The following is a 14,559-nucleotide window of genomic DNA, read 5'->3' as shown; positions in this document are numbered from 1 at the left end:
AAACAAATAAACTTGAAGAGTGAGGATGTGTTCAGGAAAACATCATAACATTCAGCATACTTCTGCCAAGCTATTAATCTGAGACGCAGCCAGAATTTTGAGACTGTCTACAAAACACTGCCTCAAGAATTACTCGGGGAAACCACTACCCAATTCCTCTGTGTGGACTCACACTTATTCACCTTTTCATCAGGTAGAGGTAGAGTAGAGGTAGAGTAAAAAATGAATTATCATTCACAAGCCATGCTTTGTGTATAACCAGAAGAGTTTAATAAAAAAAACTAATGTTTTTTGTTTTTCTTTTAAGTCAGTTACTATCTTTAAAAATAACTAAAGTGATTCCATAAAAATGAAGGAGTGAAGAAACATGTTCAGTTATTAGCCAAGTCGAACATTTCTGCTTAACTTAAATACGCTTTTCTGCTTATATCCAAGATGAATCTCAACACCAATAACATTTTCAGATCTACTGATATAGCTCTTCTAAACCCTTTCAAATATTTTTATTCCTAAGCCTAACAGTATTTATTTAGATAAACACTACAGAAGTTAGCAATCACCCACTTACATAAAAGATGCACCTTAAAGCAAGCATATCCCACCTGAAACTACTGTCTGTGTAAAATGACTCAGAAGTGCTGGCTGCTAGTTCAGACTGGCTAAGGGCTCTAAGGTATATTTAAACAATTGCCCTATTTAGCTTTATTCCTCTTAGCCACCATTTCACTCTCATTTCTTTCAGCTTCAATTCCATAACACAGAAGTTAGGGAATCTTCTTTGATATCCCATGTCAGCTTTTGTTATAATAAGCATTAGATAAATGTGCAGCTAAATGTTGCTACTAGTTATATAATTGGTCACACTACATATACCGATTCAGGCATTTGTACCCTGAAGTTCTAGACAAGTTGCTGCTTATATTGTGTGTTCTTTCAAGATTTAGTCCACTGTCTGCTTCCTATCAGATTTCTAGCAGGTTTTTTCCCCTAGAAGTCATTTTCCATTTTCAAAAACTTACCCTTACTGTGATGCAAAATTATATGCATTAGGCCAGGCGTTACAACTTTGTAGAGAAAAGAATTACTAGTTCCTTTTTAATATGAGATGTGATACCATGTCTAAATCTTTGTTTGCACAGTCCTGTTTTTTTTTTGTTGTTGCTTTTTGGGGTTTTTTTTTGCTTCTACAAAGCACCACTCTGCTCATTTGTCTTTTGTCACCTTCAGGTTACACTGAAGCATTACTGTTTTCTCTGTTATTTCTATGAAAATTTCTGGGTGTTCCCAACCTCCCCTCCCCTTATTTACTTTCCCTTAACTGTACCAGTTATATTTTGAGATAGAGGTTCTCAAATTATCTTTTTTCTTTTTAATTACTATTAAATTTCAAAAATCAATGTAAGCTTGCACACAGGAAGACAAATTATTTCACTGTAGCAAGTGTAATTCCATTGATTCTTCACTGCAGAAAAAATGCTTAGATAACTTCTCACATATTTTAAGTACTGCAACATCACTATAGGTATGCATGCACAGAGCAGTAACTTTCATGCCTTACAATTCAAGCTCAGATGCTCAGTATGAGTTTGCGAAAATGTTTGCACATCCATGATATGATTACATAGTCATACAGAAATATATACATCCAAATTCTTTGCAGATAGAAAAAGAATGGCATTCTAGAATATGTTAGAGAAAGTGATTTAGGGTATAATATCTGTTCTCCAACCATTCTTTTCTTAATGTGCTTACATGACTACCAGTTGGAACTCCTAGCCAAAGCACAACTGACTTCTACAGTAGGAGTCAAAAATTAAGGAAATCTCTGAACTTGCAGAAACCAAAAGCAATCTGAAACTGGAGCTTCTCTGAACACACGGATATAGCTCCAGTTTTGGGAGCTATGTCTGAATCTAGCACTTCCAGCACCTCTTGTATCTTCCTAAGCGAAGTGAAATCTTCTTTGTAGTAACAGCCAGCCTTCTACATTCAGGCATCACCTATATATACAGAACTATGACACAATTTCATTTTACTTATCTTTGGCAACTCTGTACTCCCAATTATCACAAAGGACCAAACTAAGCCACTGACAGACAAAATATTGTTGAACTTTCAAGCACTCGAAATGAGGAATAAGCTAAACTTGGGAAGTTGTCTAGCACACCAGAACCCAAAGAGTTAATAAAAACCTGAATATTGTTTTCACAAAGGCTTTTTGAAAGAGACTTGAGACATTTTTATAGCCAGAAACAATTAGGGAATACTTGTTTCAGCATTTCTTCCAAACTGGAATGTGACTGTATATTTAAGATAAAATTGCGATATGAAGAGTCTGCTAAAAGCACTTTTTTTTTGTTTGTGCATTTTGTTTGTCACCCAGTGTCACACTAACAACTCTGCATCTCATTCTAAAGCACATTATACTGTGAGATAAGATGAAAAAGACAGTTTTTTGTTTCCCCTTGGGGGAAGTACTTCTGTTAAAAGCATCTTTTTACAATACCATTCTTTCTGAATTACCAATAACGCAAACCAAAGAATTAGATACTGTACTCTAAAATTTAATATTTGTTCAATTCTTATTCATATCCTGTAGACATCCCCATGTGTAACAGGGGAAAGTATGCTAAATGCTTAGATCTACTTAAGAATCCTGAAGATTGAGCATTTCTGTCCTTCAATCAGCATGCTGTCAGGTCAGGCTCACACATTCAGCGATGTAAGTTCTCCTGCAGTTTTTATTATTGTAACTAAACTCACATGTGGCTTATCAAGTAGATACTAAGTCATTTTTAAAAAAAAGAATTGGATTTGAAGTCCAAGAGAGCTATTATAACTTAACCTTACTTGTAAATGCTCTCTCAGATTTCAGTTTCACCAAGAGTAAGCTCTTGAAAGTAATGAGGAGCAAGAAGAACTGCCGGAAGGTAGAAAGAATGTAAAGAGTTAAAAAGAAACTCTTCCATAAATCTTCCTATGCAAAGGTAAGCTACATAAATTTGTAGAGCTGCATCACGATTAACAAAGAAAGGTGAGTTTTAAAAAGCCTTTCCGAAGGAAAAACGTTTGCCATAAACTAAGAGATGCAGCAAGGTCTTCACTCATTTTGAAGCCTGGTAAATCTTCAGGTGGTGCTTTAGCAAAGGTTTGTGCCTTAGGTATACAATAAAGTAAGATAAGCACAGATACAAACCTTTAAGATTCTTCTCTTTCTGGAACCCAACTAGCAGTGGCCAGCAATAGTGAGGTCTGATTGGCAAGCCTTCCTCCTTCATGGCCTTCATCACATCAATAGCCAGGTCTAAAAATATTCACAGGATAATTAAGCAGTGACAAAGTACTTAAAAAAAAAAATTCACACACACACACACAAAATAAATAAGGAGAATACCTGATTTGTTGGTCTCCAAAGCACAACGCAAAATAAATATCAGTGGTGCCGAGTGCATTTTAGCTTCTTTTAACTCATTACAAAACTGCTTCAGCTTGCTCATAGGCTGTAAAGAATTTCAAGAATATATTTTTCAATGTTTCTTAATTTTTAAGAACATCAAAGTCTTCTAATGTTAAGGCAGTAGATATTACACATGCCAAGCATGCTCCCTTTGTGAATTTCAACTTACGGTTTAAATGGCACAATGCACTAGAACCTGTGATTCTTTAAGAACGTAAAAAAAATCTACTCTCTTCCATCTTTACAGTTAGATTAAACTAAATAAATATGCTGTTTTAAGTGCACTACGAAAAAAAAATTATTATTCTGCATACCATATTTCTATTTACACAATGCTGCAAGAAGAAGCTACCCTGGTCCACATTTTCACGTGATAAATGATTGTAAGACTTCAAAATACGGAAGCTTATGTCTTCAAAGCCATGAGTTATCAGAGTCAAACACAGGTTCATCATATCTAGCAATTGAAAAACAGAAAACAATAAAAAATTAAAATAATGAAAGTACCTATCACACTAAAATACTGAAAGGAGTGATAACAACTTGCATGTATCATTGACGTACTTTTTAATATGATTAACCAAATTACTCTTTACACAATTAATAAAGACTACTCTTTACAGAAATATTTGTACAATCATGAAGTTCACTTTTCCCACTGAAAGGATCACACCAAAAATTAGCAAAGCATCACCACTGTAGCATGATAGGATAATAGCTTAGAGAAACACAATTCTAAACTTCAAAAATAAAACTAAAAAAGGTAGAAAGTGTAATGAAGAGTTATCAATCAGATTACATACACTGGGATCCCAAACAACTTCAACTGTAGATAAACAAAACTGAAGTCAGTCCCTTTTTATGATATTCACAAAGAGCTGCGACAACATGATTTACAGTAATGTTGTTTGCAAAAAGGGCTCCCCACTTACTGCTTTTCTACAAATCTTAATGAATTTTACAAGTTAAAAAGTAAACATATTTTTGTATGTGAAACACTAAAATTGGTTTACAATACACGCTCAAAATAACGTAACTGAAAGTAGCATCATGAATCCACAAACTAATGGCAAGAATCCTATTTTCTGTATATGCTCAGCACCACAAAGAAACCTATTTTTCATGATACTACTTATTGCTGCAAAAAAATAAAAATGCTTTCCTGCTCCATCCTAGTGTAGCTAGAGTAGCTAAATACCACAGAGTGACATACCTGGAATTAACTCCTTTTCAAATCTTATGCGTTCTTTAATGTCTTCTATGTACTGAGGATATCCAGCTTTGGCAAGACTAAAAATCACCTGCATCAAAACTCTATCCATAAGGTAGCCTCCAGTTTTCTCAACCTCTTCTAGAGTCTGGAAAAAAGAAAAAAAAAATGTTAACAGAGACCACACTGACTTAAAAAAGAATACAATAAAGGATCAATATTTACAAAAATCTGTTGGTGGTTTGGTTTTTTTGGGTTTTTTTTTTGTTTGTTTGTTTTTAAGTAAACAGCTTTAAATACACAGAAGGCAGAAAATACTAAAGTTCTCAAAAGTAAAATACATTTAGAAAGTAAAAAAGGACAGGTAAAAGGGATATAACATTTTTTCTCCAGTATCTAATAATACATTAAAACACTGGATGTATTCCCATCATAAGATGGCTTTCTAAAGCAATCACTATGAAAAGGAGAGAATAATTAATCAAAGTTTTGTTACTGTGTGGCTGATTAATATTTGTTTAAGTTGGAAGCAACGTTTCCTATTTCTCCCCTTATTTGGTCCTTTCCTTCCAGTACTAATTATTGAAATTAAATCAATTTTCTTGTCTCCTACCTTTCCAAACATTTCCTAGACTTGAAAATTAAAGAAAGGTGAGAGAATACTCCAAACAATCAACTACACAAAGAGCTGCCAAAGATATTACCTCATTCAGACTTTACAAACGCTTAAGATACAGATATGAACTCTCCTAAAAAAGAAAATTACTTTTACTGGAAGGATTCTATGCCTTGAATGGGAACAGGATCATTAAGGTTTACTTTTACATATATCACATTCAAGAGACAGATGTTGTAAGAACCCAGAATTATGAAATCACTCACTGGCAAGCATTATTCACCACACCTTCACATAGTGTGAAAAGCAACTATCAATAAACAAATATTTTTCATGAAGTAGGAAACTGCTTTCAGTTAACCAGCTATTCAGATGAAAAAAATATATATAAATAAATAATCATTTATGCTATGAGGAAATTAGTTATGAAATGCCCCATTATTCCTCCTGTACAGATAGAAAGCATTGCAAAGTTAAACAGAACAAAAGATCAAATAAATTTCTTTAAATTCAAACTTGCAATACCTTCTTGATGCTATCAACATCACCCTTTTCAGCATACACATTCAGTAGTGATAAATAGGTGTCTGGACCTGGCTCAACACCGGCCACCCTCATCACGGAGAGGATATTTTCTGCACTCTTGATATCTCTAGAAGAATTGAAAAGAAAGACCCTCAGTGGCTTTAATCATAATGCTACTTACTGTCACTTCCCCACTCCTTCTTTAGGTTATTAATTATTGGAAACAAAGGCTGCAACAAGCACAAAGAAACCTATTTTAACTAACACTCTAAACGTCAAAGTGTAAATCTCCTTATTTTTCTATTACTTTGATTTTTTTTTTTTTAACTTGAACAATTAAGAGTTCAAAAGTTTAAATGCAACCAATTTTCAAACAGTACACAAGAAAAGTAATTTGTTTTAAAATGCAACATTTTCAGACAAGAAAGATTGCTGCCTTGCAAAGGTAAGCCCTGTTTGCTTCAAAAATCATTGTAAGATGATATTTTACATTATGCAAAACCATAATGCTACACTGTAGCATGTATGTTTTCTGTGCTATGTCACTTCATGTAAAAGCAAAAAATAAGGAGTATTGACATATTAACATATTAACATTACCCTGATCTCGCATGACCTTTCACAAGGCTACTGAACACCGCTTCAGTGATTGGGAGATCTTTGCTCTTCATAAATCCCAGAATCTTACTGCAGAAGACAAGACAACAATAGTTAGCTTTTTTTTTCTTTGAAAAGAAGCTACTGAGCTATTATCGTGATGCTGGACAAGCACTACATCATCAGAAAACAACAAATATGGAGAATAAATTAGTTATTTTCCCTTTTCCACATGAAATGTACTTGCCACTTTGAAATATGCATAGGCAAAAGGGTGGGGCTGGGTTTGTTACTATCTTCCTTTTTCTTTTCTTTTGCGTGCCTAGCAATCATACTGCTGCAACTTAAAAGTTAATGCAAAAAGAGTTAGACAGACATGAAGTAAGCCCTGTGTAACAAAAGAAGAATTACTATTATTCCCTACTTTTCCCATTTCGTTCTCAAACACAGCTATTTTCTTACACAGGCAGTAAGCATTCATGCCTCATACTTTTTCACACCTGCTATAGAAACGACAAAACAAGTTATTTTGTGAACAACGTAAATACAATTTGATTTGAACACAGGTGTATCACACATTTTTATTTTGTTTGTGTAGGCTCCAGCTGTCTCTAAAAAATTGCTTTTCAGTGCCTGAATAAATTATGCTTAATACTCTTTGCTCTGCTCAATTTATAAGAATTACACTGAAATGAGTTTTAATGGTAGAGAAGACGATAAACAGATTTCTTAGAAACTCTTTTCAACATAAATGCAAAAGAATACCTCGCTCCTTCAATGTCGCCCTCATTGCAATAAGCAGCAATCAGCCTTTGGTATGTGACCTACAAAAAACAAGAAGAGGAAGTTAACAATTTCTATCCAATAGATGGATACCGTTATTGAGGAAAAAAAAAATACCACTGAAGAATACCTACTCGATTGGGCTTCACGTTAGCTTCCTCCATTCTGGCCAAGAACTCAGTTGGAGAAAATTTATGCTCATTTTGAAGGTAGACTTTGAGTAAAGCATTATAGTGGCTCGTGTCATAGACAGCACCTAAGGAAATATTTCAACCACACTGTTAATGTATGCTCCCTAAATGTCAACGTGATTTTACAGTTCTGTTGGATAATTTCTCATCGACTTCATTCTGTATAAACTCTACAATCAGACTACTTCCTGTTATCCACCTTTGCAGTAACATGTATTTAACAGCATATATCTGTTTATAAAAACTCAAAATAGAACAACAGCACAGTACATTGCTGCTAATATGAAAGCTATTCCACAGCCAGTCAATCTATGCAACATACAGAGATAAATGTATAACTTTAAAAATTATCTCATAAAGTAGCTGGCAGCACTAGGAATACTTACTCCAGCAGATAAAATCAAGGTAATATATAAAAGAGAATACAATACATTCTTACAATAATAAAAAAAAAGCAAGTTTAAGCACCAGAAAAAGAAATCTTAGATACTTTTAACACCCCTAGATGTCACTATAACCCCCAGAATAGGGAATAAGACTCTTACCTGAATAGTAAAACCTACTGCTTATTTGCTAATGAATTTTAGCCATTATAATCTAACATTTAAACACTATTAAAAAGCAACCACTTTTTTTATTACAGAAAAAGCAACAGAAGTGTACAGCTATTCCAGAAGGAGGGTTTAACAAAATCTACCTACCCAGTTCTTTCATCTTGTCCCATATCATATGAGCTAGCTCTGTTCTTTCAGATGACAACACCTCTGGTAACAGAGCACCACAGCTTCGCAACAAAAGCAAGGTCTGGTTACCCCCTGGACACCCTATAGTAAAAAAAAATAATAATAATAAAAAAAAAAAATCAACAATTAATAAGTCTAGTTCAAGTAAGCAAGAAACAGTCAGCCAAATAACACAGAAGCAGTCATGCCACAACTCTGTCAGATGTAAAAGCTGCTGGAAATTATAACTTTAAATGAGTATATGTATTTTAAACTGGCGTCAATGTAGACCCATAAATAAACTTTCATCTCACTCAAAAAACAAAGCAACAAACCTATGATTCAACATAGCTTGCCTTCTCTTTTAATCAAACTCTTCTTTTGTTGCTATGCTGTTGCTGAAACTACTCTTAACCCTCCAGTTTTTACTGTGACAGTGTGATGACTGAAGTTTTAAAGCCAGAAGGAGAAGCTGCTGGCAAGCAGCAACAGCTGTGTACTGGAATGCTTTTTTCAGCACAAATATTAGACAGACCATCATTAGGAATGCCAGTGGAAAGTGGAGCTGGAAAAACAATCTTTTGTTGAAGTGGTACACAGCCACACAGTCTGTCATAAATAATTTTAAAACTTATTTAAAAGAAGATATTGATCCACTAGAATACTTAAGCATTTTGCATATAATAAAATGCAACTGAATCTTCAAAATTTAACTTACTGCACAGGATACCAAAATGATTAAGCAATGACATTATTACACAACTGCAGAAAATTAATGACAAAACATGCCACTTTTTACAATAAAGAGATCTGCCAAGAAGAAAGTAAAAAAAAAAAAAAAAGCTCAGCACAAAATACTAAACTCAGGTGGTGTAATACTTCATAACTGCACTCCAAGATTCACAGATTATTTGATCCTAATGAGGATATAACTTCCTTGGCAAATGTCTAAAATAGCAAAATAGTTCATAACAATTCCTTACTATTTTAAAACTGGTATCCAGAAGCACAAATCTAATTTTCAATTTCCATTAGCATCCATTTTCACTTCTGTCCACGCTCAACAAATGTGATCACTTACATCTGCACAATAATCAAGGAAAGCATGAAAATGCTCACATGCTCCAAACTTCTGCATTCAATCCCAGAGATGTCAAAAATCTAACCATAAATACAGCTATTTCTAGGACTTCACTTCTACTCCTGAGGTAAAGAACGATAAAGCTGAAGTAACCTTTGTAGGTTATCCAGTAAACTGCAGGTAAATTTTTTTGTGAATTCAGCAAACTAATAAAAAAGAGTTCCTTTATAAGGCAGCATATTGCAAAAGTAATCAAATAAAATTTAACAAAAATCAGAGCAAAAACAAGGTTGTTCAACCCTTCCCCATCACAAAGAAAGGTGAGATGTGCTTTATCAGGGGTATTTTCACCTAACAAGGAAACCGTTCACATAGGTGTATGTCTGCAAACAAACAAACAAAAAATAACAAAACCCTGTAAGTTTTAAAAAAAAAAAAAGTTCACTGCAATTTTCTATCCCAAACAGAAACACACTTCAGTGGTTTCAGCCTCCAAAATGACTTCAGATGTATAATTCCATACCGCTTTTTAAAGACTTCCCTGTCTGCATGCCCAAACTCCCAACTTGTGTACAGGCCAGTAAAAAGGCAGAAATGCTGCCAGTATCTCCAGCTGCTGCTTATCACTAAGTAAGTGCAGTTTTCAATAATACAGAACTACTATAGCTTCTGTACAGAGTAGAAACAGCTATAGTGCTATAAAATAATGGTAAAAAACCCTCAAGAGCAGAAAGCTATAGACAGTCTAGAATTGTGTCTTCTGATACAGAAAACAACCAACAGAACTGTAGTGCCACATCACTAGTGTAAACTGGGTTTCAAGAGAGCAATCTAGAGCAAAAACATTATACAGAGTAAGCTCATCAGGGAAGAGACACAGAAGCAATGGGGAAAAAAATGATCACAAGAAGGAAATAGAAAAAAATACTGAGAGAGGAGCAAATGGGGATTTGAACTTTTGAAGATGTCACCAACTCATGGGAAATAAATCATACTTGATGAACTCTTATATCAGTGCCTAACAATCTGTTAGTACAATAAAAATGTCAAAGTGTTCCTTTTCCATGATCCTGGTGTTTTATATATACCTTATGTTAGTGACTAAGTACTTGAAAATCAAAAGAAACAGGAAAAAAATCAGCACTGGGAGTGCAGGAAGATGTAGGACAAAATACCCACATCAAGCATCTTGCCTGGGTATTTTTTGCATTGTAATATTCTTTCTTTCCTAATTACAAACACATACAACTCCCTTTAAGAAATAAAAAGAAATTTTTATATTTGCTACGCTTCTTTTCAATGCTGTTATTTTAAAAAACTGATTAAATTTTTTCAAATAAAGATACTTATCATTTCTTTTAGAGCAATGTAATTCAATCTTCACAATATTTTAAGCCTGCTGTTTTTCTGATTCCCAAAACTCACCATTAATTTAAAATATACTTAAATAACTGAAACACTGTGAGCAATTGATCTCTTTGCTTACATGACTCCTTAAAAACAGTCTAAATATTCAACGACCTTTAAGAATTGTGATCCACACACAAGTTGAGAGGCATAAAGTCCTTTTCAACCCACAGAGATTTATACAGGGAAAAAGGGGGGAAAAAGGGGGGAAAAAGACAAAAAGAAAAAGCAGTCAGCATCAGGATATCAGAAGCAGAAAGACAAAACTGACAAAGTTCAATAGAAAGAGGGAATGAGTTGAAGACTCAGCATTTAAACAGCAAGCTACAAAACTTTTGAGACCACTATCCAAGACAGATGAACCAGTAAATGTTCAGCAAAGTTTAAAATGAAAACAAAACAATGCATGCTGTCTCCACATCTTCCTGTACCATTCCATCTTAAAGTAAAAGACCTCTCATGGTTTATTGTAGATGTTTTAAAAATACACTGTATATAAAACACAGATATGACCTCTGTTCAGAGTTCCCAAGATAGTTACATTAGTAAGATGTAACATCACCAGATAAAAATTTGTAACAAGCAGAGTAATTTGTTAATATTTCTTAAAAGTACAATGAAATTTTACAAGCAGTATAAATTGCCAAAGACAGAAAACACTTGAAAAGCTGATGTGTGCATTCAAAGCAGGGTAACACCTCTAAAACAGTCCAAGTCCATTCATCAATACATGCAATACTTTAAACGGTATTCAGAAGAAAAAACAAATCAGAACTCTTCAAGTAACTTCCTCAGTTTGATGAATTACTATGTTGCAGCATTAGATTCAGTTTTGTTTTAATGGGAAGCAGCTTACCCTCTCTGCACGTTTCCTGGAAGACTTTTAGTAGAAGGCTTTTAGGGATACGGCCAGTTTTTCTGACAGAATTATCCAGTTTGTTTAATGCCCAGTCAAACGCCCGGCTGTTTTGGAGTTCTGAGACTGGCTCTTCTTTAATACTTCCTTTGTGTTGAGGTACAACTGTAAGGAACCTTGCTTGGTGAAAGACATTTCTGCTTAAATACAAAGGGGAATAAAAAGAAAATAAAAATTACACTTCCGAGAGTGAATTTGCAAATACAGCAGTTACTGAATGTCAAGAAGATAACACTCTTCTTGCTGATGAACTGTTTCTCAAAAACATCCCGTATTAATGTAAACAAACAAATGCAGGTGACAGACTTCAATACATATTGCAAGCCTTTCCACCTAAAACAATACAGCAACGTGTATTTCCTCAAGGTGTCAATTATTAATCTGAGATCTTCAGCTCATGTTTAGTGGTTCAAGTACTATTCCTATGCAAAAACAAAAATTTTAAAATCCTCCAAGTGCTACAAAAATCTACTGCCCCGTTACGGGATCTCCCAAATGCTTTCACATGCTTTTGAAACACTACTTCAGGAACAGCCACAAACACCTCTTCCAAAACAGAGCAAATCAAGGTAACAAATCATGTATTTCTTTTCAAATAAAATACAAAAGAACTGATGCAGACCCCAATGTTTTAGACAACAGTACACCAAACAGCCTCAAGAACAGTGGCATAATTCCCCATCCTTCAGAACTCACAGTAACGAACACGAAGCTGTCATCCTGCAATACAAACCAAACAAACTCTGGATTTGTTTCACCACCTGTTTTCTCAAAAGGAAGTATGACAACTGTAAGAAATATAACCAAGAAGTACTTTGCAAAACAATAAGAGCTTGCCATTTATTTTATTTCTTTTTAAAGAACAGTTTTATGTACGTGATAACAAGGAAATGGCATCTGTGCTATGCTAGAACTATGACTAGCCTATAGAGGGCAAACTGCTGTTACACCTGAGTACTTGCGGAAATTTTCCACAAACCTGTCTTTCTCCAGAATCAATGCAAAGCAAGAAATGTTTGCCGGATGTCAAAAAGAAGACTCAGCAGCTTCTAAAATTGACCTCCTTCATCTGTGTCTCTTGAGCTCAGAGCTTTTCACTACATTTATGTAAGCCTTCTTCTAGACTGCTTTGTTTGCTTAATCAAACAAACAGAAAGAAAGAAAGAAAATAGAGCCAAACTGTAAACTGCTAAATGGAAGCAAAAAAAAAACCCAAAACCATTAATGGGGGCAAGGTGGAAAACATGCCTGGTGTGTTGCCAACTGCTCAGACCCGGTGAGCAGCCCAACGCTCATCCTTTCCCTGGCAGTGTGAAATCCTGTCATTAACCGAGCAGGGCCTAAGTTTGGGAAGTATAATCTTTTAAATTAAACCAGCTGATCATGAAGATCATCACTGCTCTTCAGATTTATCTTTTTCAAGCAGGCAAATTTTACATGGCCAAACCTGTGACCTTCCTCCTGAAAAATTCCCAGAGGTCAGCAAATTATATGGGAAAGATCAAGCGAGAAAGAAGTGGAGAAGAAAAACAAGCCTGCCAAAAAGAAGAACCCTCCTTCACTGTGAATTCTACCTCCCCTGGATGCAAATCCACTACTTCCCTGTGAGCCAATTGGGCTCACTAAGCTGGCACAACACACCATCAAGGTGTGGAAACTGCTCATGATGTCCAAAACCCACCAGAAAGAAGAAGGAAAAACAAGGAATGGATTAGGAGTATGTGGCTAAAATCAGAGCAACTTTGAAGAAAAAGAAGGAAGTGAAACATGGTTTGTGGTGCGTATGTGATCACCTCACTAAAAAAAACCCAAATAAATAAATCAGGATTTCCCAGGACATAATTTTCTATTGTCTTCCTCTTTTTTGACTGTATCACATATCCACAGACAGCGTACTTGCCCTTAACCAAAAATCACTCAACTTAATGAGCTTGAAATTCAGTAATACAAGGTAAGAATAACAGAAAGACAAAATCTTCAGTCCTTCCAGGTGTAACAGCCAAATGAGATGGTTCTAACATATATTCTTTAATAACAAAAATAACAAATATAAAAATAGAATTACAAGCTATCCACTTGATAACTATAAGAATGAAACTACTGATTGATAGATCTTGATTTATTTTTTCATAAGATAAATTTTACATTTCACCATCACTAAAAGAGCAACCTGAAAGCTTTTCAGAATACTTTCAATTTGGGTCAGAAAAAAATTATTTGGAAGCAACACGGAGCTCAGCATCTTTGTAACACATAAATTTACACTTTAATTTCCATTAGCAGTTGAAGCACAAATAGGCAAAACCCCTATTTTTTCCACTTAAAACTGAAGTGTCTTTTTCTATAAAAATCGACTATCATATCATTATATGCTACACTAAATTGTCGAATGAAATATTTTGCCACATAGAACACTTGTAACCATAAACTGGTATCTACATCTCTCAGTTTCTACCTATGCACTGTATTTTGAAGTGGGCATTTTACTCAGCTCTGCCCCACTCACTGGTTTTGAATTTGGGTCTTTCCAATACCAAATGCTTACAAACAGAAAACTTAGGAGAAAATTACAAAAGCTAAAATGCTAAGAGTCCCCTATTCTAAAGATGAAGGATTGAACGAAGCAGAAAAGGCACCATCCAAAAACTTCAGAAAACTATGGGAACTAATGCCAGGTTTGATTTGAGGTAATTAAGTGAATACAATACAGAAAAATTGAGACTAATGGCACAACCTCCCTATCAAAAAGAAGCTAATGTAAAATAAAGCAGTTATCCATGTATCAGGAATATTTAACAACCTTGTGGTATTCTTCTGCAATTTTAACACATATGCTTAAGCAGAGAAGGAAGAAAAAAAAAAATACACCAAACAAGCAAGGATAAAAATAATAAAGAGGTCAGGTTAAATGTTTGAGTTATAGTCACACAATAATGCAGGAAGTTAGCTTTCAAAATACGTTAGATATGATCATACAATGTCAGTTTTAACTATTTTACCACAACTAAGGAAGCAAATTTTAATAAGACAACAGGCAAGGAGCACAGGAAGAAT

General features: G+C 34.6%; 1 protein-coding gene across 1 annotated transcript in view; it reads right to left on the bottom strand.

Annotated features, from left to right (window-relative positions):
* LRPPRC (leucine rich pentatricopeptide repeat containing) overlaps positions 1-14,559 on the bottom strand; it is an 86,835-nt gene that overhangs the window by 65,589 nt on the left and 6,687 nt on the right. The window contains exons 2-11 of the mRNA XM_042881238.1: positions 11,446-11,642; positions 8,081-8,203; positions 7,323-7,444; positions 7,171-7,229; positions 6,409-6,495; positions 5,809-5,935; positions 4,671-4,815; positions 3,772-3,914; positions 3,395-3,500; positions 3,197-3,304 (exon numbers count right to left, since the gene is read on the bottom strand). Of these exons, the coding sequence (XP_042737172.1) occupies positions 3,197-3,304; positions 3,395-3,500; positions 3,772-3,914; positions 4,671-4,815; positions 5,809-5,935; positions 6,409-6,495; positions 7,171-7,229; positions 7,323-7,444; positions 8,081-8,203; positions 11,446-11,642 (1,217 nt within the window). The remainder of the gene's footprint in view (positions 1-3,196; positions 3,305-3,394; positions 3,501-3,771; positions 3,915-4,670; positions 4,816-5,808; positions 5,936-6,408; positions 6,496-7,170; positions 7,230-7,322; positions 7,445-8,080; positions 8,204-11,445; positions 11,643-14,559) is intronic.

This window comes from Lagopus leucura, unplaced genomic scaffold, assembly GCF_019238085.1.
Source record: "Lagopus leucura isolate 7727_CA_CO unplaced genomic scaffold, USGS_WTPT01 Super-Scaffold_73, whole genome shotgun sequence".
Taxonomy (NCBI): Eukaryota; Metazoa; Chordata; class Aves; order Galliformes; family Phasianidae; genus Lagopus; species Lagopus leucura.
This window is presented reverse-complemented; position numbering and strand designations above follow the sequence as displayed.